This window comes from Xiphophorus hellerii, chromosome 13 (genome assembly GCF_003331165.1).
Source record: "Xiphophorus hellerii strain 12219 chromosome 13, Xiphophorus_hellerii-4.1, whole genome shotgun sequence".
Classification (NCBI taxonomy): domain Eukaryota; kingdom Metazoa; phylum Chordata; class Actinopteri; order Cyprinodontiformes; family Poeciliidae; genus Xiphophorus; species Xiphophorus hellerii.
The window spans coordinates 17448256-17471061 of NC_045684.1; the positions used below are offsets into that span (position 1 = coordinate 17448256).

The window sequence follows — 22806 nt, forward strand, 5'->3', positions numbered from 1 at the left end:
CATCTGATTGTAAATACATGACGAGCAAAACCTGTGATTACTCCCATGCAGGGACACACACACACACACACGCACACACACACACACACTATAATTACATACAGTGACGCACTCCTGCCCACCATGCCATGAGTTCACACATACTGACGCATAAATTAAACATGTCCATGCACAGACTGTGATTATAATTTACTATTAACTGTTGAGATAAACATAGGAAACTCTAGCTATAGCTGCAGTCGGTCCTAGAGGGGACTTGAGCATAAATGGGGCCCCCAGGGTTGAGCTGCGGAGCCACTTTGTGGGCGGGGTGTGTTTATTTAACCATGAGTGTGTGTTTGTTTTTTTGTTTTTTTGTTGGTATTTTTTTTTGGAGTCACGCTGAATTTAGTGGGCTACCCTTGAGATAAGAAACGGAGTTTAAGATGAAAGGAAAACGGGGCGAGGACAGGCATACGCTGGCACGGAGTCTGCGGATCCAAGGAGAAGGCGAAGGGAGGCCTGGGGGGCAGGAACAGGCAGAAAGCAGGGGGCTGAAAGCAGCTATGGTGGTGTTTTTCTTTTTAGGTTGTTTATTTGATGTTGCATAACACCTTTTTCTTGTGTGGTTAATACTCCTATATATGTGTGAGAGAGTGTGTCTGCTGCTCCGCTTGTGTGCGTCTGCTAGCTTCTCACGGGAAGATGGGGAATTTCTGTGAAAGGCAAAGGTTGCCCATAGCAACGGAGTTCATTGTAAAACCTTGGAATACGGCGCGAGCGCACACTCTCCCGCGCCGTGCTCGCTCGCACCGAGACGTCTTCTCACCGTTTTTCTGCACTTTTTCAGGGTCTGACATCAGCGGACCTTCACACACTCGCATGCAAACTCACCCTCGGCCTTCGTGCTCTGTCCGCGTGCCAAACAACTCCAAGTCAATTTCATTTTCATGAGGTACATATAGCGTCTCATCTTTACCTCACGCTGCGATGTGATGGACTGAGATGCTCGGGTTTCCAGATTCCATTATGCTTTTATTGGCTTTTAAGGGCATCGAGTTTCCTGTGTCTGGAGCCGGGGAGGAGCTTGTGTGTGTGGCTCTGAGTGTGTGTGTGTTGGTACAATTAGTATCACACAGGCTGGAGAAAACAGCTCTGTGGGGCCTCAGGATGGGCTTAAGATTGCTGAGAAGATAAGTTTGCTACGGTCAGATTTATAGGCTTTTTTTTTTTTTTCTTTTTCCAGTACCGGCAGCAAAAACTGAGACTTCAGATTTGTCTTTTTCAGTCCTGGAGCAATGTACCACTTAATGTTTATTGAGATGGATCTGGGATGAGCATTTCCAGAGTGCAGTAGCAGGAAGCAAAAGTGGTCATACTCGTTATATCTTATGCTGTGTTACACTCCATATATTATGCAGCTCTAATGTAAAACTAAACATATTCATGTGAAACTGCAATTGCAGAAAAAGGAGAATCTGGACATGGACTCACAGTTTTCAGATTATTTGTAAAAAAAAAAAAAAATTTCATAAGACCTTGTTTCATGTGTCTTATTATCTAATCCAACAGCATATTTCACACCAAAATTTCACACAATGCCGCGTTAAGTCCCGCTTCTGCACCATGTCGCACAGCTCGTGGTTTCCTGCCGGACATTTTGGGAATACATTACGGTCATTTCATTTGATTTTGGGGCACACGGAGACCAAAAAACAAGCGAGGAACGGACGTCAGCATGACCGCAACGCAGAATTTCCCACTGCCAGCACAGTTCCTCCTGTGTTTAAAGTGTGAATCAGCCAAGATTTTGGAGGCAAGCTGAGGATAATGCATTCAGAGATGAAAGAACAGTGGTGAGGCTGATCGCTTGTTCAGCTGCATTCTTCAAACAGAATAGCTCCTTTCTAACCACGGACTTCTTATATAAAATGGGCATGGCTTTATTTATTTATTTTTTTTGATGTTACGCATTGTTTTGTGGATTACAGTTTAAGAACTTTAGGTACATTATTATTTTTTAGGAGCCAGGTTGCATTTGTGCATTTAAACCGAAACGTACAGAGAAACCAAAGACAGAAATGAAAGCCCTCTGATGGACTGTTTGGATCACTATTGAACTGATCCAAAAGCTGATTACATCAAGTTTAAAAATACATTTGGACTGTACAAGCTTTCCCCCAGAAAACTTGCTAAGCCCAGTGGTTGGGCACTAGGGCAAAAAATGCAAACATTTAAAATAATACTTAAGTAAATAAGCAGGTGGGGGCACAAGTAAAGCCTGGTGACCCGCCAGGCTTATAAAACACTGGGGGAAAACCCTGACTGTATGTGGGGAACACGTGTCCTCTTTTACCGACTAAAGATGAAGTTTGATCATGAATTAAAATGGCGGCGCAAGTTCACTGGTGAATGAAGCTTGGAGTGTGACATCGAAACATGTCAGGGTGTGTTTTAATGCTTTGTGATAAAATAGCATGAAGTGGGGCGTGCTGTGGTGGCGTAGGGCGTAGGGCGACCCATATTTGGAGGCCTTGAGTCCTCGGCGCGGCCGTCGCGGGTTCGACTCCCGGACCCGACGATATTTGCCGCATGTCTTCCCCACTCTCCTTCCCCGTTTCCTGTCAGCCTACTATCACATAAGGGACGCTAGAGCCCACAAAAGACCCTCTGGAGGGGTAAAAAAAAAAAAATAGCATGAAGTACTTAAGGTGCTGTTGGAGCCATTATCCGGTAACCATTAGATGTCCTCTTTATTTAAAGGACTTTGATATGTTGCACCTTGTTTCCAGTTTTACACATTAGATATATCTGAACGTGGAGTCATAGATGATCCTTATAAGCGTCCAAAACCTAACCTGATGACCAAGAGGTTTTAAAATGTGGGAGTAACTAAGTTTATCCTATAATTCAACAGTTTGTCTAAAAAAAGAACCTTAAGCAGAAATAGTTTGAAGTAGTTGTTTTCTGTATGATTTTTATCTGCAACATCACTTTGAATGCAGTCTCTAGCTTTGTTCCAATTCATTCGGTTTATCAGAAAAGATTATTTTTGCCTATTGTCAGGTCTGTTTTTCAGACACTCTGCTGTAAATCTGGGCTTGCCAAACTACATCATGACCTCTCAGGCGTTGTGCTTCACAGTTTGTTTCGCATTTGCCTGCTAAAGGACGTTGTTTCTACTTCAAATGAAAAGCACTCCTGCGTTTAAAGAGGCGCTCACACTTTCTGATGATCAATTTCGTTTCATTATCAGCATCCGGCTTGAATCCGAGGGAAGCAGAAAGGGTGTACTTTCTTTTTCCTTTGTGCCGCAGATTCCAGACTTTGCTCACAGTGTTTGTCTTCTATGAGAAAGTTAGCTCCCTGACATTATTCTGAAAACACTTGAGGTCGAAAAAAAAAATGCATTCACAGTTAATCTACCAACCTTTACAGTACGGATGGAAAACACAGGCGTTTTCTTTGTTCAGAGTTAATTTAAAAGTTTTGATTTGGAAAGTTTGAAAGCCGGGACAATCCTCATTTCCATAAAGCTCCTCTCTGCAAACTCAGCACTACAAAGAACACGTTCACAGGGATAATAAATAAGAAGATGCATGAGTTGAACTCTTTTGTAATTATAATCGCACTGTTTTCTGTGTTCGAAGAAAATGTATAGAAACCAGAAACCTTGTTTTTAAAAAGCTTTTGGGTATAATAGAAATGTGGAGGTGCTTCGGCAGAGTTCAAGCGCTTGGTAGTTCAGAGTGATTTGACGGCAAACGCCTTCCTGCATACCGATACAAATCTGCTAACGACAATCTTTTTGACGCCGAAAACAACCGCAATAAAGCCGTCTCGACACGGACTGCCGTGTTTTGCTGTCATGTGAGGTTTCTCTTTTGCACCGCGGCGCGTATTGTGACAAAGTGCACGCGTGCGACGGCGGTATCAGTTGACCCTCTGTGATGAGAAAAGCCTCTGAGCGCTGAAGGGTGTGTTGAATATCGCAGGGATCTGGGATTAAGGTCATGAGAAAGAGAGGGAGATGAATGAGGATGGAGGGAGGAAGGGATCGACCTCGTAGTGTTTGGAAATACGAGGTCGTTCGCTTTAGAGATTCAGCTATCTGAGCGATTACCCCCTGCGTGACCCCCGGCAGGGCTCCAGCTTCGCCCCCATCGGCTCCGACAAACAAACCTGGATTAAGGTGGAGGGGTAGGAGGTGCAGGGGAGTCGGTGAAATGATTCAGACTGAATGTAATCTCCAATGTACAGCAGGTTTTTTTTTTTCTTTCTACATTCTTCAGCTAACCATTGACAAAGCAAAGAATATGTCATGTTTTCCAGCTTATGGAGTAAAAACATCTGTTGGTTTTTAGTTTGCTGACTCGATAAATTTATATGAAATTGTTTAGTTTGCTCTTGGTCTTATTCTCCTTTTGACAAATTGCCTGAAAATTTGTTGCTAAAAATAAACAAATTATTTTAGCAATAATTAATCTTTTATCATTAGACACCCTCGTTTCGGACACTTTTAGTGCTGAACAGTCCTTGTCTCTTCTGTGAAGGGGCTAAAGACTCTCATCTTGCTAAATTAGTTGGTTGATTAACTTATTGATTACCTGTGTAGCAAGAAAATATGTCTCATACCTTGGTCTTTTTGCTGCTGTTCCCTATTTTAAGGGGATTTACTGCAAGCACAGCCATTTCCCCTCCAAACGCAGTCGCAAATCTTTTTTATGCATATTTCAGGTCAGCCAGTCCTTTTTTTATTTAGCCCAGAAAAATATGTTGAACACTGACCTTTTTTATCCCATTGGAAATTAGCCCCATTAGATCAGCCCCAACAAACTATCAGCCATATTCAGACACCATTATTTCATGTCAGCATGCCCAAAAAACACAATTTATTTTTAGTTTTGTTTTTTTTTTATGTTTTGCTTGTAGGGAGCTTTTCATACCTGACCAGACAAGGTAGGATTAGGATTACCTTTCAATATTCTACCCATAGGTTCCTGTGTAAAATTTGGCTATGCAATAACTCCCAACAGGAGGTCGCTTGGAGTTTCTTTTTACTTTAATTAGGTGTCATAATCTCTCATCATCATTAAGTCGATGAAATGTAAAGTGAAATTAAATTGTATGCGTGAGATTTAAGCAATTTTATAACTACAAATCTGGAAATAATGACCTGAAACAAACATATATGCAGTTATTTGGTAAGTGGGAGTAAATAGGAAAAGCTTCTTTATTCGAGTGAAATAAGCTTAGATTAGAACAAAATGGTGTTGTGTTGGTATGAAAAGGAGTTTAAAAAACGAGGGGCAAATTGATCCAATGCATTCCCAGACTAAAACACAGGGTTATTCCCATAAAATATCCTTCCTGTAAGCATTTTTTTTAAATGAATTGGAACATTAAGCTAAAAGTACCAGTAACTTTGAGCCAGATTTCTCTGGCAACTTTGTGCATTCTGATAATGTGCATTTCAGAAATGGAAATGTTTAATATTGCAATTTGACAGAAAACAAATCCTACATTCTCTAACATTTTACCCTCTAAAAGACATCAATTCAAAACATCCCCCATCCCCATTAATATATATTTAAAAATTGCCGACCTCAGAAGTTAATTGCAGTCCCGTCCTTTGGTGCTTTGCAGTCTGAGCATCACTTACAAGCAGAGACTAACTAACCCCCCCCCCACTGCCCTCTTTCCCCCCCCACCCCCCTAGAAAAAGCTTTGATGTTTCCCTGCCAGAATCCCAGCTTTAGATCAACTCATTAACTATGCTCCTCCAGAGAGCCACAGACTGACAGATGTTGCCCCGTCCAGCATAATGCAGCCTGCACCTCCTCTCAGACAGCTGCACGCATGTCTGTGTGTGGAGGCAATCTGCCAGAGTGGTTCCTCTTTCGAATGAACTGACGAGCGGCTCGGCCCTCCGTGACGAACAGCTCTAATCTCTGCCATTTGCACCTCCCTCTCTCTGTCCCTCCGACAGGCGCAGAAGTGGTCTCAACCCGCCGATGACGAAGGCTCGACGAGAGATGACTTTTACGATGACGAGGACCTCTACTCGGGCTCCGGCTCTGGCTGTAAGTGTGTCTGTGTTGGTGTTGTTGCGAGTGACGGGTTACGCACTCGCGCCCTGGCTCTTTCAAACCCCGACAGCTGCTTCGTTTCAATCTGCTGACCCCGAAGCCTCCAGCCCACCCTCAACCCAGACCTCCTCCCCGTCCCTGCTCCGCACAGACAGGCCTCCTCATAAACATGCATTCGTTTCTCTTGAACTGTTTCACGTTCAAATGCTGCGCATTTATGGAGGTTTTATGTGATGAAATCAACACAAAGTAGCGCATAATTGTGAAGATTAAAGGGAATTCTGGTTTTGATCAACTCGATTGGCTTTAGAAGTCGCCTAATTAGTAAGTAAAGTCCAGTCATGCTTTATGTAGAGAAAAAAAAAAATCTTGACAGATGAGCGGAGGGGTTGGGGTGTTTGGGTACCTGGTAATGAGGATAATAAACGCTGCCCAGGGTCATAATGCTTCAGTTCTGTGCAACCAGCTGCAAATATTTGTTTCTGATTCTAAATAAGAAAGGCAGCTGTCAAAATATCATAAAACTACACAAAAGAAGTATTGATTTAAAAGAAAAATACCTGTTCCTAAGATTTTATTGCAAAATGAAGTTAGAAAATGACGAACGTAAAACTCTTTGAAGGCTTTCCAGCAATCAGACCCTTCTTATGGGAGCTGAGCAGTTTTGTTTCCACGCTCCCACTGGTAAATTGAACATTTATTGTTGGTGTCGAGCTCAAAAACTCTTTTGATGTTGGAAAGCCTCCTTGCCAACGCCCTAATCTTTGGCTCTCTCCTCAGGTTACCTATCAGATTTAAGACAGGACTCTTGCTGGGTCACTCCAACGTAGTCCAACGAAGCACGTTGGTCAAATGAAAAGAATACTTTAAACCCAAATCTGCTAGAGATATAAATAATTTTTGGGTTTTTGCAAAGATGCAAATGAAGATGTCATTAAGAGGATTTTCAAAAGAGTGTCAGTCAGTCCAAAGGGAGTGGAGAGATCATTTACTCTTCCTCTGCAGCCTGGAAGTAAAACATTTACGGACCAATAGCGTTCTTTGAATCAATAATTGGAGACTGTTGATGTAGGAAACCTAGAATAATGTTTTGGTCAGATTAGAACAAAACTGAATTTAGCAAGCTGCAGTTACCCAACAATCCCAATCATCCCATAAAGGAAGCAGTATGATGCTTCGAAGACGCTTTTCTTCAGAAAATCTGTTAAAGGCTACAAAAGACATCAGATTGGGTTAGAGGTTCACTTCCCAGCAAGACAAAAACGCTAAACCTCCAGAGTTATAATAAAAATAAAACCTCATTCACAGAATCTTTGGCAATCTTTGGATAGTCAGACGCTCTCCTTCTAGTCAGACTGAGGTTGACTTGTTTTGAAAAGAAGAATAGAGAGAAATGACAGTCTTTAGATGTGCAAAGCTAGTTGTGACATACCCCAAAGGACCTGCAGTTGTAGCTACAGCACAAGCTGCTTCTACAAGATATCGACTCAGGGGGCTGAATACAAATGCACCTCACCCTTCCCGACAAAACACGCTGAAGTTTTTGATCTTGACATGAAAAAAATGTGAAGTTCTCCCATGGATGTTTGTCTCATCAACTGGGTTAGGATGCAGGGGGTGAAAAAAAAACTCACCCAACCACTGACCCGGGGTCGATTCCCAGAGATCTTCTTTACTCTAATCAGATTACAGTCCACACAGATTAGACAATCACACGCAACTATCTGCCAGCGCGCGCCGTCCCCAGCGCTGCTAGCTTGCGTGTTTGGGAATTACCTGCTTAACGTAAATCACATCGGTGTAACTCAGCCTGATTTTCTGATCTGGCCTTCGAAGCTCCTTCGCATCGAGTGTGACTCATTGAGGGCCGCCCTCGGTTAAGGCGCTGCTCTGGCGGGTGAGCGTGAAATAAATTACAATTCGGGGCAGTGGAGAACGGCAGAGGCACCCCCCACGGTTGGAACAGCAGCCCGGCAAATTGCTTTATCTAAAACCGTGATATAGAGTTGAACCTTTCCAAAGAAAAGGGTTCGCCTTTAACAGACAGAAGCGCGTTTAATGTCTGCTTCTGCTGCTTCAGTGGAGGTATTTTGTGGCTTCTGATACATTAAACATAAGACGCATTGTCGGAGTCCGTTTTCCGATATCCTCTGCAGCTCCTCTGACAGCCTTCGTGTCTTTGTGTCTGCAAATTCAATTTGCTTCTCTTTCAACCCAAGGAGCTTCACTGCTATAACCGAATGAAAGGCAGAGTAATGGTATTATGAGCCACAGCTCTGCTCATCTCCTCTCCTTCTGAAAATGCACTTTATGTATATAAACGGCATACAACTCTCTTTAGAGCTCTCTATCCACACCAGCTGACCAAAACAAATGTTTTTAGCAACAAAACCTCATCCTTTTTAGTTTCTGATCTGGACGACAAAAAGAAAGTTTGGCGTTTTCGATCTATTTCTCTCAGCACCTTCTGCTCTGCAGCTTTTCCCCCCCCCGGCTGAACTTACTGTAGTCGACCCACTTTGCACTCCGTTCACTTGCTCCTGACAGGCAGCTAAATGAAAAGGGGAAAACAATGACATTGGGGCTGTGATTGCTGTGTCAAAGTCATCATTTTACTCTTCAGTGATTCGACAACACAAACACCTCCCTGTAGTGCGAGTGGCATTAAGTGCAGCGACATTTTAAATGACCGAAAGCAGAAAGGCAAAACACTCTCCTGTTCTCAAGTAAAAGGGGAAGGTTTGCTAGAAACATGCCTATAAAAAGTATTTCCCCTACCTTGCATGTTTTACCCCTCTGGTTGCTTTTTACTTTCAAAAAATAAAAAAGTGCTCTCATATGTAGATTTTGTTGGGGTTATGAGAGCGCGATATGACTCGGGGAACTGAAACCGTATGCATTGTCTGAGATATATTGGGTGCTGCTGTTGATTTGATCTTTTTTTAAAGCTTGCTTGCACTTGAAACCTGTGGCCAGTTTCATTTTCATTTTTGACCAAAATGTGTTCAAGTGGAACTTGAGATGCAAACACAGCATCCTTTACAATTATTTGCAAATGTAATAAAAAGCCTTAAAATAAATGCTTGTTATGGAAACTACCGGGGCCATGACCTTAAATATTTCACTTAGTGGTACAATAATAAAAAAAAGATTAATTAACTTTCTAGATCTTTACACATCTGTTCAAGGAATGTTTGGAAAAACTACTTAGGCCCTTTCAGATTTTTGTTTCAGATTTTGAAATAATTTTTAATACCAGACAAATATAGCATGGTAAAATCAAAAAGTTTCCTAACGATTGTTTCATTAAGAGAAAAAGATTATCTAAACCAATCTGACCTTTTCATAAATAAAGTAAATGCAACAACTCCCATCAAGCTTTTGATGTAAAATGTATTTTACATTGCTGTGGAGCAATTTTAACACACTGTTTTATAAAATGTTATTTATTCGGTCACATTGGTTGGCGTTTAAGTATAAATGATCCTTATGCGGACTTTGGACTTTGACAAGACGACTCCAAACTCTTAGTTTTATTTATTTTGAGCTGTTTAGAGTTGGACCTTCTGGGTCCCTAAAAAGATGAAACGGGAATCACGCCTTAATAAAAGTTTAACTTATTTTGTCTTCTGTCAACTGAATATTTCTCTAAAAGTCCCTGGGTAAATCAAGGATATTGTATTTTAGCAAAAGTGAATCTTTGTGTTGTATTTGGTCAGCAGCAGTGGTCTTCTTTCCCATGAAGCTGACGATGGAGATCAGTTTTTTCCATCTCGGACTTGTTCATCTCTGTTTTGTTTTGATTGAATGTTGGCAAAGTCTGCAGACGAGACGCAAGACACAACAAAGCACAGATCCTCCTAACTCCCGTTACACACCATCAACGTCTTATCTCAAAGACGTTGATGGTGTAAATAAATAAATGGAATAATCTTGAGAAAATATTTGTAAATCATCATGTCATGTCTGGAAATGTTTGCGAAGTACAACAAAATTATTTTTTTTAAAAGAAAAAAAAACTCCCTAAACTTCCTGAAATGTTTTTTTTATTGACGCTTTTATTTTGACATGTACCAGCGTCACCATGTCATTTTCTAAGTTTTTATTTCCATATTTTCCAAGTCACTATGTTTCAGACAAAAAGTGAGAATAACAGATGTGTATTTGCGAAGTACGGGGAAAATAAAATGTTTTTAAACTTTAACTGACAGGAAGATTTGTTTTCTGAGGTTATATTTCAAATTTACATCCAGCTGCTTCCCTCCGTAAACCTGAGTAGAGGAAGTGGTTTCATTTGCATGTCTGTCACTAATTCTTTTATTTCCTCTTTTCTCCTCGTCTAGCCTCTGACATCGGCGTGAGGCCGACGACAGCTGGCGTGACCTTCACCACGGAGGAGCCCATCCTCTTCTCCACCACCCAGGCGACAAGCCCCGCCCCCTCAGCCTCACCTGCGGCCGAGCCCAGCTTCAGCCCGGAGGATGTCGTCTCCACCGTGTTCCCCACCGAGGCCGACGGAGAGAGCGGCATCTACGTGGAGATGGAGAGGGAAAAAGAGAGGGAACTGGAGAGAGAGAGACAGATGGCAAGGGAAAGAGAAAGAGAGCGGATCAGAGAGATGGAAAGAGAGAGGGAACGGGAGAGAGAACAGGAGAGAGAGAGGGAGCGGGAGAGAGAGAGGGAGAGGCAGAGGGAGCGGGAGCTGGAGAGGCAGAGGGAGTTGGAGAGAATCCGGTCTGCTCAGACCACCGCCGCCCCCCGCTCGCCCGCCGTCTTCCCCGTGTCCACCACCGGCCTGACGACCAGCGCCGTGGAGAGCGCAGGGCCCTCTGCTGGCTCAGACGACCTGCTCGGCCCGGACGAAGGCGAGGAGGACGTGTACCTGTCGCCGGAGCCCAGCTCGGTTTACCCCGGCTTCGACCTGGAAACCACCACAGATTACGATTACGACGCGCCCACCACAGCGGAGACCACACCCGAGCCCACGACAGCCGCACCCACCACCTCAGCAGCGACCACCGCCAAGACCAGAGTCCCCCTCAGGCCCCGGGTCCCGGCGTCGAGGACCACTCAGGGCGTCCCAACGGAGAGAACAACCCGCCCACAGCCGCCCGCAACCACACAGGTGGGGAAAAGTTTGGATTATTCATCTGTAATCATCTAGATTGCAGTTTTGCTACCAACAGTGTTCAACTTTTACGTTTTGTCAGATTAATTCTGACTAATTCTTCTTCTTCTTCTAATTACAGCCACTAATTTCTGTTTTATTTGTATTTTGTGTGTTTTGGATCCAACACAAAGTAGTTCATAAATGTGTAAAGAAAAGGATTCATCTGTACAGATTTATATTTTAAGTTTAGTCTAGACTCTACTTAGAGTTTACACTGAACTTCAGACATTACTGCCAGATTGAAGGAGAAAAATTTAATTTTCCCAGTTATTTTACTTAAATAACTGCAAGTGATAGTTATTTAACCTATAATTGTGTGGTTGCCATTACTGGTGAGTAACGGTCCCAATGTACATCTTCAGTTATATTCTTATCAAAATGTTGTATGAAAACATATTTATTGTTAGGCTTTAACTATTACTTAATGTTCTACTTAGAAACTAATAAACTTTCTTAGAATTTATACTTTTCATTTTATTGGCTAGTTTTTAATATGCTCCAAAATTCAGTTTTATGGTGTAGAGTTAAAGCATGCAGTAAAAACATCCGTTCTCCCCTAAATGATGCTGCTTTTACGTTCCTGCTCATGCATCCGGCCGCTGTGGTTCACTTTACAACTTCTGGATCTGTTAATCGGTGCCTCTAATGTAATGAGAGCTCAACAGTGGTTGCATTGGTGCGGCTTGATGAGCTGGGTGGGAGGAAAATGCAAACGCAACTTCAGTCTAAGGACGTTCAAATTACCAAAGTGTCAGTCGGGCTGTGCAGGCTGCTGGTTTCAATGATTACCAACCCTTATCGTTCTCTTCACTCTCCTGGGAGTCAGCCACGCTGGAGGAACATTTCTGATCACTGATAAACGGCAAGAAAAGTCTCAAAATGTAGAGAAACGGAAGCTGAACACAGATATTTCGGCAAGCGGCCAGCAGACGGACAAAGTGACTTAATAAGTCAGCTGACAGGATCAAAGCAGAGATCCGACAGCCAACAGCTGAACTTTACGGAGCGAGTAAAGGGCAAATGAAACGACTAACAAGCAATCCTGATCATGGAAATGAAACGGAAAAACCACTAAATCCATACAGAAACACAGACGTTTCAGACCATTACAAGATGTACATCAATTTAAAAAATTTAAAAAAAAAGAAGCTGTAATTGTTCCACCGTGGATCTTGCTCCACAATAACCGTTTCCCATATCTAACCAAACCATGAAGCTAAGTTTATCCCAGGTTAAACTCAAGCTGTTCCTCTTGCCGTTTACCTCAAAGCTGATCAACAGTTACATTAACTATGTGCTGCAACCTCAACATGGTTGCATTTCTTTTCAGATTCTGTTGGTGAAGTATGATTTATAGTGTAATATATCATTTTGAATACGCCTCACCGTACCTATATGCACTCACTCCCATCTGATGCTAATGTTAGCTAAGCTCTGCACTGGTGGTGGCGACATCATTCAGTCGGATAAACCCCCTGGAGGAGATGGTGATGGCACTTCTGAACATCATAAAACCTTCTTGGTGACTCCAAGTGTTTTTCTTTCAGCTACATCTGAGATGAAGGAAGGGGTTAATGATACTTTTTCAACCGAGAAGAGAATAATTGTTAGCACATTTGCCCATCTTTGATCACATTTGAAAGCAATGTTTTTACTTCTCCTCCTACTGCAAAATGATGTGCTTCTTTGTGTTACTCTGCCATCTAAAATAAATCATACACTGGAGTTTGTAGGCTATAACATAGCAAAATGTGAAAAACATGCAATATTTTTTTGCGAGGCACTGTGTGTGACCATGTAGAGTCGCTAGGAATGTGTACAGCAGTAGGAGTGTGTGAGTTTTTGATTGACAAAAAGTCCTGCAGTGCTAATGGTCATAGTGACAGATAAACATGTGGCTCATTTATAAGTGTCAGAAGATAATTTATCCAGATCAGGCTTTGGGTAAACAGCCAATATCTGTTAATGAGATCACTTCATTGGTTTTGACAGTGATCAAATAGCCCTTATCTCTGGTTCTTATTGAGCCATTTCCCAGTGAACATCATTAGATAAAGTTTAAGAACAAGCAATGAATTCAAAGCGGTTTTGTTCAGTGTTTCTGTGGTTCACTCTGTGCAAAGATCTGACCTTCTATCTGTGTGCAAAACGCCACCGTTCCTCTGATTCAATCCATTCGTTTCCAGCAGCACCACGCATTTATACTCGACGGCTTCTCCACGTCGCGATTAAGCTGCCACATTTTATGAAGTGTGTATGTTTGTTTGACAACAAGCCACTTTTTCCTCCTGATCAAGACACAGAGACTCTTTGTTTGCAAATGCCAGCGTGTGTCATGGAAAAACTCTCGCTGCGGATCGGTTTCCGGGCAGCAACTCTGCGGAACGAATTTAATTACATCAAATTCAAAATGTCCTGTTAAGGTTTTCCTTCTCTGTCTTCGACTTAGGAGGGAAGCAACGAGGTGGGCGCCGCAGGCCCGACCGGAGACTCAGAGATCAGCAAGAATCGCCGGAATAATCTCGGCTTAATGCCCGACTTCAGCGGGAACACGGTGGACAGTGGCAGCTCTGCTGCCCAGCTGCCACAGAAGAACATCCTGGAGAGGAAAGAGGTCCTAATAGGTGAGTAAGAGATAAATCACCTGTTTAGAAGAGCAGAAAACATTCCCACGTTGCCTCCTGGATTCTTTTTCTGCTTCTTTCCGGGGGGCTGCTAAGAAGAACTAGCATTACCGTAACTTTCACATAGATCAGATTGATCACCATGCTGCTTAGCCCCATTTGATCCACTGAGAACAAGAAATCCTCCTGTTGGGTTCGCCGACCTCTTTTCATCCCCCCCACTGTTTTTCTCACCTTCTTTTTTTCTTTGGGCAAATCTAATTTCTTTCCAAGCGTCCCCCCTCTTTCTTTTTTTTTTTTTACCCCAAAGAGCTGCTGTAGAAAATGAGGGAGCAGCCATCTTGCCTGACCTGACTGGCTCTCTGTCTCTCCTTCAGCTCTTCTGATTGGTGGACTGCTGGCGGTGGTTTTTGCTGATTTCCTGGTCGTTGGTAAAGAGCAGGAGGCAACAGATTTTAGATTAGACTGTGCGCTAGACGTAGAGCTGTGTTTATGATTAGCTTTCTGCCTTCTTTGTAGTGAAAGAGAAATTGATGCTGCTTTATCTGGGCACATCCATCTTGTTGGGACTTGTTCCTGAGATGGTCCCGGTGGCACCGCTGAACTTATTGCTCCAACTAATGAAACCCAGGCTGGTTCCTCGTTGCCGTTTAAAATCAGGCATTATTACTGCTTGGGAGCTCAGTGGATAAATTAGTGTTGTGGTGGTCTCATGTTCAGCTTTAGCCAACGTTTGGATTAAAAACCACACAATGTTTCACTCCAGAAACGGATAAATGTCTCTCTGTTTTAACATCAACAGCAAAGTTAGAGTTGAATTATTCTCCTTCTGGTCAGAATATCTCATACGCACTCCTGCTTTTAAAAAGAACTCGGCGCACAAGTCAGAATTTCTATGTAAGAAAAAGTTAATTTGCGTAAAACTTTTTACAGATAAGAATCACAAAGTGCTTCAAGGAATAAAACGTCGGAGCAAAATGATTCAACTATTATAAACGAATGAAATTACTGAAAAGAGTCGGATAAAAACAAACACGGCAAGGAAACTACGGGAAACAATCAAATCAAAGCTCTATTGGAATGTTTTTATTAATAAAAGGGCCTTCAGCTGTTTTTCCATAATAAGACAATATAGTGTTTATGCGGCGAATAGACACAGGATGTTTGTTTCACAGTCCTGAGAGCCATCGATTCTCATGCATTGAATATCTAGTGCGTGGGACAGGCAGTAACCTTTGACCTGTTGATGTTAGTTTCAGCAGAGCAAACGCATAGGAACTCGGCCATCTAAGCAGGGTTCAGATGTATACATACACCCACACTAATGGTTGACCCTTAGCAAGTTCCACTTTAACCACAGCCTTTATGTTGCTACCAAGAAGCTTGCGGTGTAATTCTGGCTGAATAGCTGACCACTTCTCTTCACTGGTAGAGTTTATTTAAACTGGTTGGTTTCCAGGCGCTGACGATGCTTTGACGCATGATCCACAAACTGGTGTAGGTTAGAAGTTTAACGCTGGCCCGCTTTATCCCTTCATAAACAAGTTTTGATGTGTTTGGGGTTGTTATCCTGTTGGACGCGGCACCGTGTTTACGTTTTTCTTGTCGGTATCTGACAGTAAATGGGTTGGCATGTTTGACAACAACACAAGAACCACCATATGCTCAAGCCCATCATAACCCCAGGTCAAGAGTTGAAGTATTAGCTTCCCACAAGGAGAGGCCCAAAGTCAGAGGAGTCTAAGAACCAGAGAGGTTTTTCATCAAAAGACGAGGATTATGTCAAGATTAGGCTTTGAGAACGCTGTGTTAGCTGTTAGGCATGTTGGGAGCATCATGCTAACGGTGTCTTTTACCACTACAGCTATGTGATGCTTCTCCAACTTCAGTCTTCATTCATTTGACTCAGATGTTTTGGAGCAGGGATGCATCTAGAAACAGCAGGACAGGGGCTCTTTAGACCCCTGAGGAACATGGTGGAAACCTAGACGCAGCTAGTTGTTTTAATGGGACAATGATCCCAAGCAAACATCAGAACTGGTTTTGAAATGGATAAAGAAGGCTAATATTACACTTCTGAAGTTGCCCTGACTTTAATCCTGTTGAAAATTTGTGGACTACACTTAAAAGCTGCATCTGTGGCAGGAAACCAACCAGTTTACATGAGCTCTAGAATTTCTGATCATAAGAGAAGCTTGCTGATGTCCAACTGACTAAGAGACATTTATCCAAGTATTAGTGCGGGTGTTCAATCTGGGTTTGGTGCTTCTGGATGAGAGAGGATCAAATATGGTCCAGATTTATATATATAAAAAAAACCCACCTTGGATATAAAACTGAATTATAAGCTGTTAATCACATACCAATCTCAATCTGATCAGCCACCCATGGTATACAACAATCGCTTGTTACGATCATAAGTAGACAATAAAGAGAGCTAGTTTTGATGCAATTGACAAATGCATTTTTTTTTTGTCTTGTGACGCCCACTAAGTCATGCCAGCCTAGGCAAAAAGCCATCTACATAAACGATTGCAGATATAACCTTGACTTTACAAGGTTTCACAGAGACCTGACCTTACTAGCAACAACATAAGAGTCACTGGACATCAGCTAGATTCTCTTTCATTTTCCTTCAAAATAACAAATTATTTTCAGCTTTGGCCTGGACTCAAATGATTAATAACAAGAAAGTTTCTGATTGTTGTTGACCAGAAACAGATTTGTCGCTCTCAGTAACAGCTTGGTGACGTGAGGAGCTACAGGTGGAGAAATTAACACCAGCCCCATTAAGTTCAGCTACTCCTTGCAGCTCTGCAGAGATGCAATTTAGCACAGAGCTGTTGCAGCGGAGTGTGTCTGCTGGCACACCCAGGCTCATCAGTTTCCACTTAGCAGAAGGTGATTGTGATGCTGTGGTAGATCTGCTGTGCTGTCAGAGCAGCGTAGGCTCAGTAGGTGCAGCTTTCCAGTTTGAAATTACAGATCTGTTTCTTTTCTTCTCTTGTTTTTGTTTTTTGTTTTGTTTTAGCTGTGATCGTGGGAGGCGTGGTGGGCGCCTTGTTCGCCGCCTTCCTGGTGATGCTGCTGGTGTACAGGATGAAGAAGAAGGACGAGGGCAGCTACACGCTGGAGGAACCCAAACAAGCCACGGTCACCTACCAGAAACCCGACAAGCAGGAGGAGTTTTACGCATAACCCCTGGATGCCGGGGTGTCGCACCTCACACCGGGCTGGGGGCGGGGGAGAAAGAGTGAGAGAAAAGTGAAAGATACTCTAAAGCGCTCCCCCTCCTCCTCTTCCTCCTCCTTCTTCTACTACTACTACTATTACTCGCCCCTTCATCCCGCTCCTCCCCTCTTATCTCCAATCGTTGAGAGCGCCTTCTCTCTGGGGACTTTCTTTTCAATGAAAACGACAAAATAAGGACAAAAAAAAGGACAGAAAAATTCAAATATATTCAGAAAAAAAGCAACATACACACAAGATGTTTTTAAAGTAACTGTTGTTGTTAATATTCTGCAGATTCTCTTGTTCTGTATGTAAGGATATGATAATTTTGTAAGAAAAAAAAAAAAAGACATTCTCCTAATCTGTGTTTTCCAGCACAAGCAAACAAAAACCCACCCCCTGCCACCCCTTTCTGTTTTTATGGAGCAAATAAAAGAGAGAGGAGAGGAGAGGAGGGGGGCGCTAAGAAGAGGAAGCCATGACTTAACAGAAGGTGGGGCATGACGCTGCCCCTCGTTTCCCCTTCCCCTAAAACAAAAAATAAAAATCCCAAACACCGAGCGTCTGGTTGGCCGGGCAGAGTCCAGGGTCAAAGGTGAGAGGAAAGGTCTCTTTTGTGCCTTCCGTCCTTTTTTTTTTTTTTTTTTTTTTTGGTGCTCAAATATTCACACACTGACATGAACACAGGCATATGCACACAGACACCGGAGTCTGCTGGAAGGTGGCTCTGACCTCTCGCTCGGCTCGGCCAACCAGAAAATGTCGCGCCGTGTTTCAGTCACGTCGAGCTGGTAGCCCCTCTGCTCCTCTGGGCTGTACAAAGACTAGTTATTGATAGTAGTAATAATAATAATAATAATCAATAATATATCAATGCTTCAGGGCTGGATGTTGAGGAATTATTGTGATAATTATAATAATAATAATAAAGCGGTAACAATAATGATGATGATAAAACTTAAACAGGAGGATGTTGTATTTAGCATTTAATGAAAAAAGAAAAAAAAACGTATATATGTAAATATCAGCGTATCCTTTCTGGCGTCACTAATCATCTGCATGATCCATTTTTTTTTTTTTTAATCCATCACGTTCATCATCACCTTAGACGAGCTGTGCTCTTGTCGCGTGCACGCACACACTCTGCACACACAGATGAAAACTAGCTGCGCATTAGAAACAGGCCACACAGACTTTGAATCATATCATCCGAACGCATTTCAGAGCCACTGTTGTCGTCGTCGTGACAGAGCGAGGCCAGGTGGTGTTACTGATCAGTTATCAAGCGGTCTGGTTCGTTTTGTGTATAAGCACAATTACAGCGCCTTGCAAAAGTATTCATACCCCATTCAATGTTTTTCTGTTTTGTCATTTTACACAGGCGAACTTCTCTGTACCTTACTAGGATTTTAATTCCAGAGCACTTTCTTTCTTTTTACTCTTCCTTCGGCAATAGCTTTTTTTCTTGTCACTTTTCCATAAAAGCTGTGTGAGAAGCTCCACTAATTCTTTATTTTTGACAGATTCTCCTCTAGAGTCACCACAAGCCTCTTGGCTGCTTCCCCGATTAATGTTCTCGGCCAGTTGTGGTTGACCATCCACTCCTAAAATACACGAAAGTTTATGGCAGTAACATAGCAAACAATTGTAAAAGTTTGATGGATGTGAATATTCTTACAAGGCGCTGTGCATGTACAGTCTTCTGTGTCATCCGGAAAACATCTGCCCTCTCGAGCCGTCTGCATGCCTCGCTTTTTTCTTTTGTTTTTGTCCCATCCGCCGCTGATCGGCTCTCGGTTTGAGGATGGGAGATGTTCAGAAGTTGCTCCCATGTGCACTGAGTCAAAAAAAAAAAAAAAAATTATTACATTTGTTGGTAAATTTTTGTTAACGAGAGCAAAAGTGATCAACCTTCACCCGCCGTGGGACCATTTTGAGGGGCAGACGATCGGGGATCCCGACTTCGATCTAAGAGATTGTAATAATAACCACACACCAGTGCGTCTGGGCTAGTAGCTTCTCTTATACTCAGTACTGTAGATTAAAAAAAATGCATGGGAGTCAAAATTATACTTGTCTGACTGTACGTGTGGATTCCTGCGTGTGTGAGCGCGTGTGTGTATATTAAAAATTAAAGAGGGGTGCGTTAAAGTTGGAATGTACTGTGGTCGAGAGTGTGTTTACCTTCTCCAGCAGTTCTCACACTCTTCCACAGACGGGTAGCACACCTCCTCCACTCCTGTGTGTTAAGTCACCTGCCACCCCCCTTCACCAGTGTGTGTGTGTGTGTGTCTGCATCTAATCTGAACCCGCCACCTCGACTGTAAGCGTGCGTCACCTTGGTATTTCACAGCAGCTCTTGTGTACATGACACTAGCCTGTCCTGGTGTGTGTACGTGTGTGGGGGTGTTTTGCATGTGTTTCATCTGCTCATTGCTGAATGTGGGGCCACTCGTCCCTCAAAGTGGCTCTCACACATGCTGACTGTGTCTTCTCACTGTCTGTCTGGCTCGTCTACCTGTCCGTCCGCCGTGGGACGGCTGGACAGACGAGGCGCCACTTTGTCACAGGCAGGAATGATCTAAACACGTACTGTCTTTTCTAAAGTGACTGTCAAAAAAGTCGTGCGTTTGTACCCATCTAAGCCTGCGTAGCCAAATAATATGAGTGTGTGTGTGTGTGAGGGAGACTAGAGATATTTGTGTATATGTGAGTCTGAGTGCGGATGTGCGCGTGTCTGTGTGAAGCCCGGTGGAGGCTACACTCTATGTTTGCTGTTCCCATTCCTGTTTTTATACATTTGCATTTTTTTAAGGCTGAGTTTCTGTCATTGGCTGAGTGAGCGAGAGGAGGCGGATCCTCCACGCCACCGCCCTGTCACTAATCTGCCACTCTGTTCCAAATAAAAAACAACCTGATTGGGTAAATGTGTCCTCTCTTGTCTTTTTAATGTTCCTCCTGGAGCTCCTTACTGAGTCACATTAGAGTTGCAATATGTAACTTTTATAAATGATTTTTTTTTTTTTTTACATGTTTCTTAAAACTGTCTTGACGGAATAGAATAAATCTCATAATCTGGGAAAACCTTCTCCCAGTGCTAACTAGAAGCAATCAATCAGAGCCAGGAGGCGGGTCTTAGCGCTGTCAATCACAAATCCCTCTCATCCCCTCTGCTGCTGCTACAGTTTTTCCCCCATCAGCAGATTCTGTTGTGAATAAGTTGTTTCTTTGCTAATAGCACATTGAGCAGCGGGTACATTAGGTTGATTGACAGCTCTAAGCCCCTCCTCCTGGCTCTTATTGGTTGTTTTATGTCGGGAGCGGTGCATTTCTTCGGTCGGCAATAATAGTTCAGAGAAGAGGTGGAGAAGGTCAATCTTTTCACAGATTTGTCTCAGAGCTTATTGTCACGATACAGTGACAGTTTTAATAAATGTGTAAAAACATATTAATTATAAAAGTGACATACTTGAGCTTTAAAGGTGGATCTATAATCTACCCAAAAAAACCCACTGATTTAGTCTGAGGATCAAAATCATCTGATATAATAACATTTACTTACAGTGGCTTGCAAAACTATGTATGCCCCTCAATTTTTTCCAGTTTGTCGCATTAAAACCAGAAACTTCAATTTATTTTGAAACCAAAATAAAATATTATAGAAATATGAAGTGGAAGACAAGAGACACTTTTGCTCTAATTACAGCTGAAGGTTTTCGTCCAGGAGAGGGAAATTTTTGTAAAATAGCTCAAGCTCAGTCGGACTGGACTTATTCCTTTTAAATCTTAAAGGTTTATCAGAAAGAGGAGTTTTCTTTCTGATTAGCAGACTTTAATATAATCTTCCAACATTGTCTAAAGCGACAGTTTCCCAGGTTTCAAATGACTCTTGGAATACTGACAGTTTTTTGCTCATTAACAAGTCAAAACATGCAGATTTAAAACTTAACATAACAAAACATGTTCTTGTTTTAACCAAGTTTAACAGAAAAGTTGGTGTTTGCTTTAATGATGCGCAAGTTGATGGTTTAGGCGAAGTTTTCTCTTTCCATGGCAGAAAAGGAATAGTTAAAACATCAGATCCTTAAGATGAAGAAGAAAATCCAGCAAAGGTCTGACACAACCTGAGAGCTGGGTCATCCTTCAGTTCATCCATCTTCAGTCTGCCAAAGCCTCATCATAAATGGTCTCACTGGACGATTAGCTGTCAAAAAGTGATTCTAAAGGAACGGGAAGGATGGTGGTGGAGGGGTGGAGGCGGAGTATGTCAAGTTACACAAGGACTTTCTGTCATGAATTGGGCCGCATTTCAGTCGGTGTTAGGGATCGTGTCAGAAATGATGGACTCATGAGCACAGAGAAGTTCTGTCAAATGTTGATCCGGCATGATATGGAATATATTTGAATGGCAGCAGTCTCCCTTTCCAGAGCAAATATGCCGTAGAAATGGGGAAATAAATCTCCTGGCGTGACCTCGTCAGTTTGAGAGAACTACAAATGAAAAGCAGCCAAAGTATTAACAAAAAACTTCAAAATCTATCCACAGCATCTTGGAGAAAGTACATTGTCCCTCAAGAATTATTGAAGAAATTCCACGAGGAAAAAAAGCTAAGAGAGAAAGACTCTGTTTTATCTCATATTGGACATTTATAAAAACCAAACGCTCTCCAATAATTCCAAAACCCAAGGACAGAGAAGTTTAAGGGAACACCACAACAATTTATTTGTGCAAGGCCGTGTAAATAATGAGAAATAATGTTGAGAAAACCATCAAACTTTACCAAGAAATGCACCAGCAGGCTTCAAGAAGTTCATCCTGGAGCTTCAGCTGATGTTGCTTTTTTAAATTTTTTTTTTACCACAAATAGGGAGCAAGCCCTTTTTTTTCTATGTGCAACCAGCTTCTTAATCAAAAACATCAGGCTGCAAGATTCTGCAAAAAAAAAAGAGAAAAACTTTATATACTAAACACAACTTCAGACGGACTTCATTTTGTGCCTCGGCTGAGCTAATTCCCTAACAAATGCACCATTAATCAGAAAGCCCAAACTAATTACAATGTAATTAACCTTGGGATGTTTGAGCCTCTTAAGGTCACCCTAATCAACCCTTGCTTATTATTACATCTTTTTTTGTTTCATTAGATAAAAACTATTTATGTACATTCTGTAATCAGCAACACAGCTTCCTTTTTAATGAGAAATGTTGCTATGAATGCCTTTAAAACTTAAATAGCAACCTGCTGCAAAAACCTCTGCAGGTCAAATTGGTGAAATAAGTTGACTGCTCCCATTTTTTTGTATCTATATTTTGTGCATAAACGCCGCCGTTATTGAAGCGCCATCCCAACAACTCTGAAGTTTTGGAAAATTTTAGTTTATTTTACTCAGATGGAAGAAAGAAAGAAATTGTTTCACACAATCTCATTCTTCACCTTCTTTTTTATTTCTTGCAAATCCTATCATATAAGTGTAAAAATGTTTTTAAAGTTGATTAGAGTTGCTTTTATTAACCTAATTGTAAATGTATGCCCTTTTTAGTTGACATGCTGCATAGATACGATACAGAGGCTGCTATTTCTCTTCAAAATGGGAAAGATAAGAAAACATGGCCTTTCAGGTGAGGGATATGATGCATCTTCTGTCTTTAAAATAGTCCTGGAAACCTTGACATCATGGATCCTTTTAGATACCTGCTGGACTGTATCTCATCG

At 42.1% G+C, this 22806-nt stretch overlaps 1 protein-coding gene across 1 annotated transcript in view; it reads left to right on the top strand.

The window, feature by feature from the left end:
- sdc3 (syndecan 3) overlaps positions 1 to 20020 on the top strand; it is a 52328-nt gene extending 32308 nt beyond the window's left edge. The window contains exons 2-5 of the mRNA XM_032580310.1: positions 5969 to 6062; positions 10412 to 11193; positions 13688 to 13862; positions 16894 to 20020. Coding sequence (XP_032436201.1) covers positions 5969 to 6062; positions 10412 to 11193; positions 13688 to 13862; positions 16894 to 17060 — 1218 coding nt within the window. The 3' untranslated portion in view covers positions 17061 to 20020. The remainder of the gene's footprint in view (positions 1 to 5968; positions 6063 to 10411; positions 11194 to 13687; positions 13863 to 16893) is intronic.
- The last annotated feature ends 2786 nt before the right edge of the window (positions 20021 to 22806 follow it).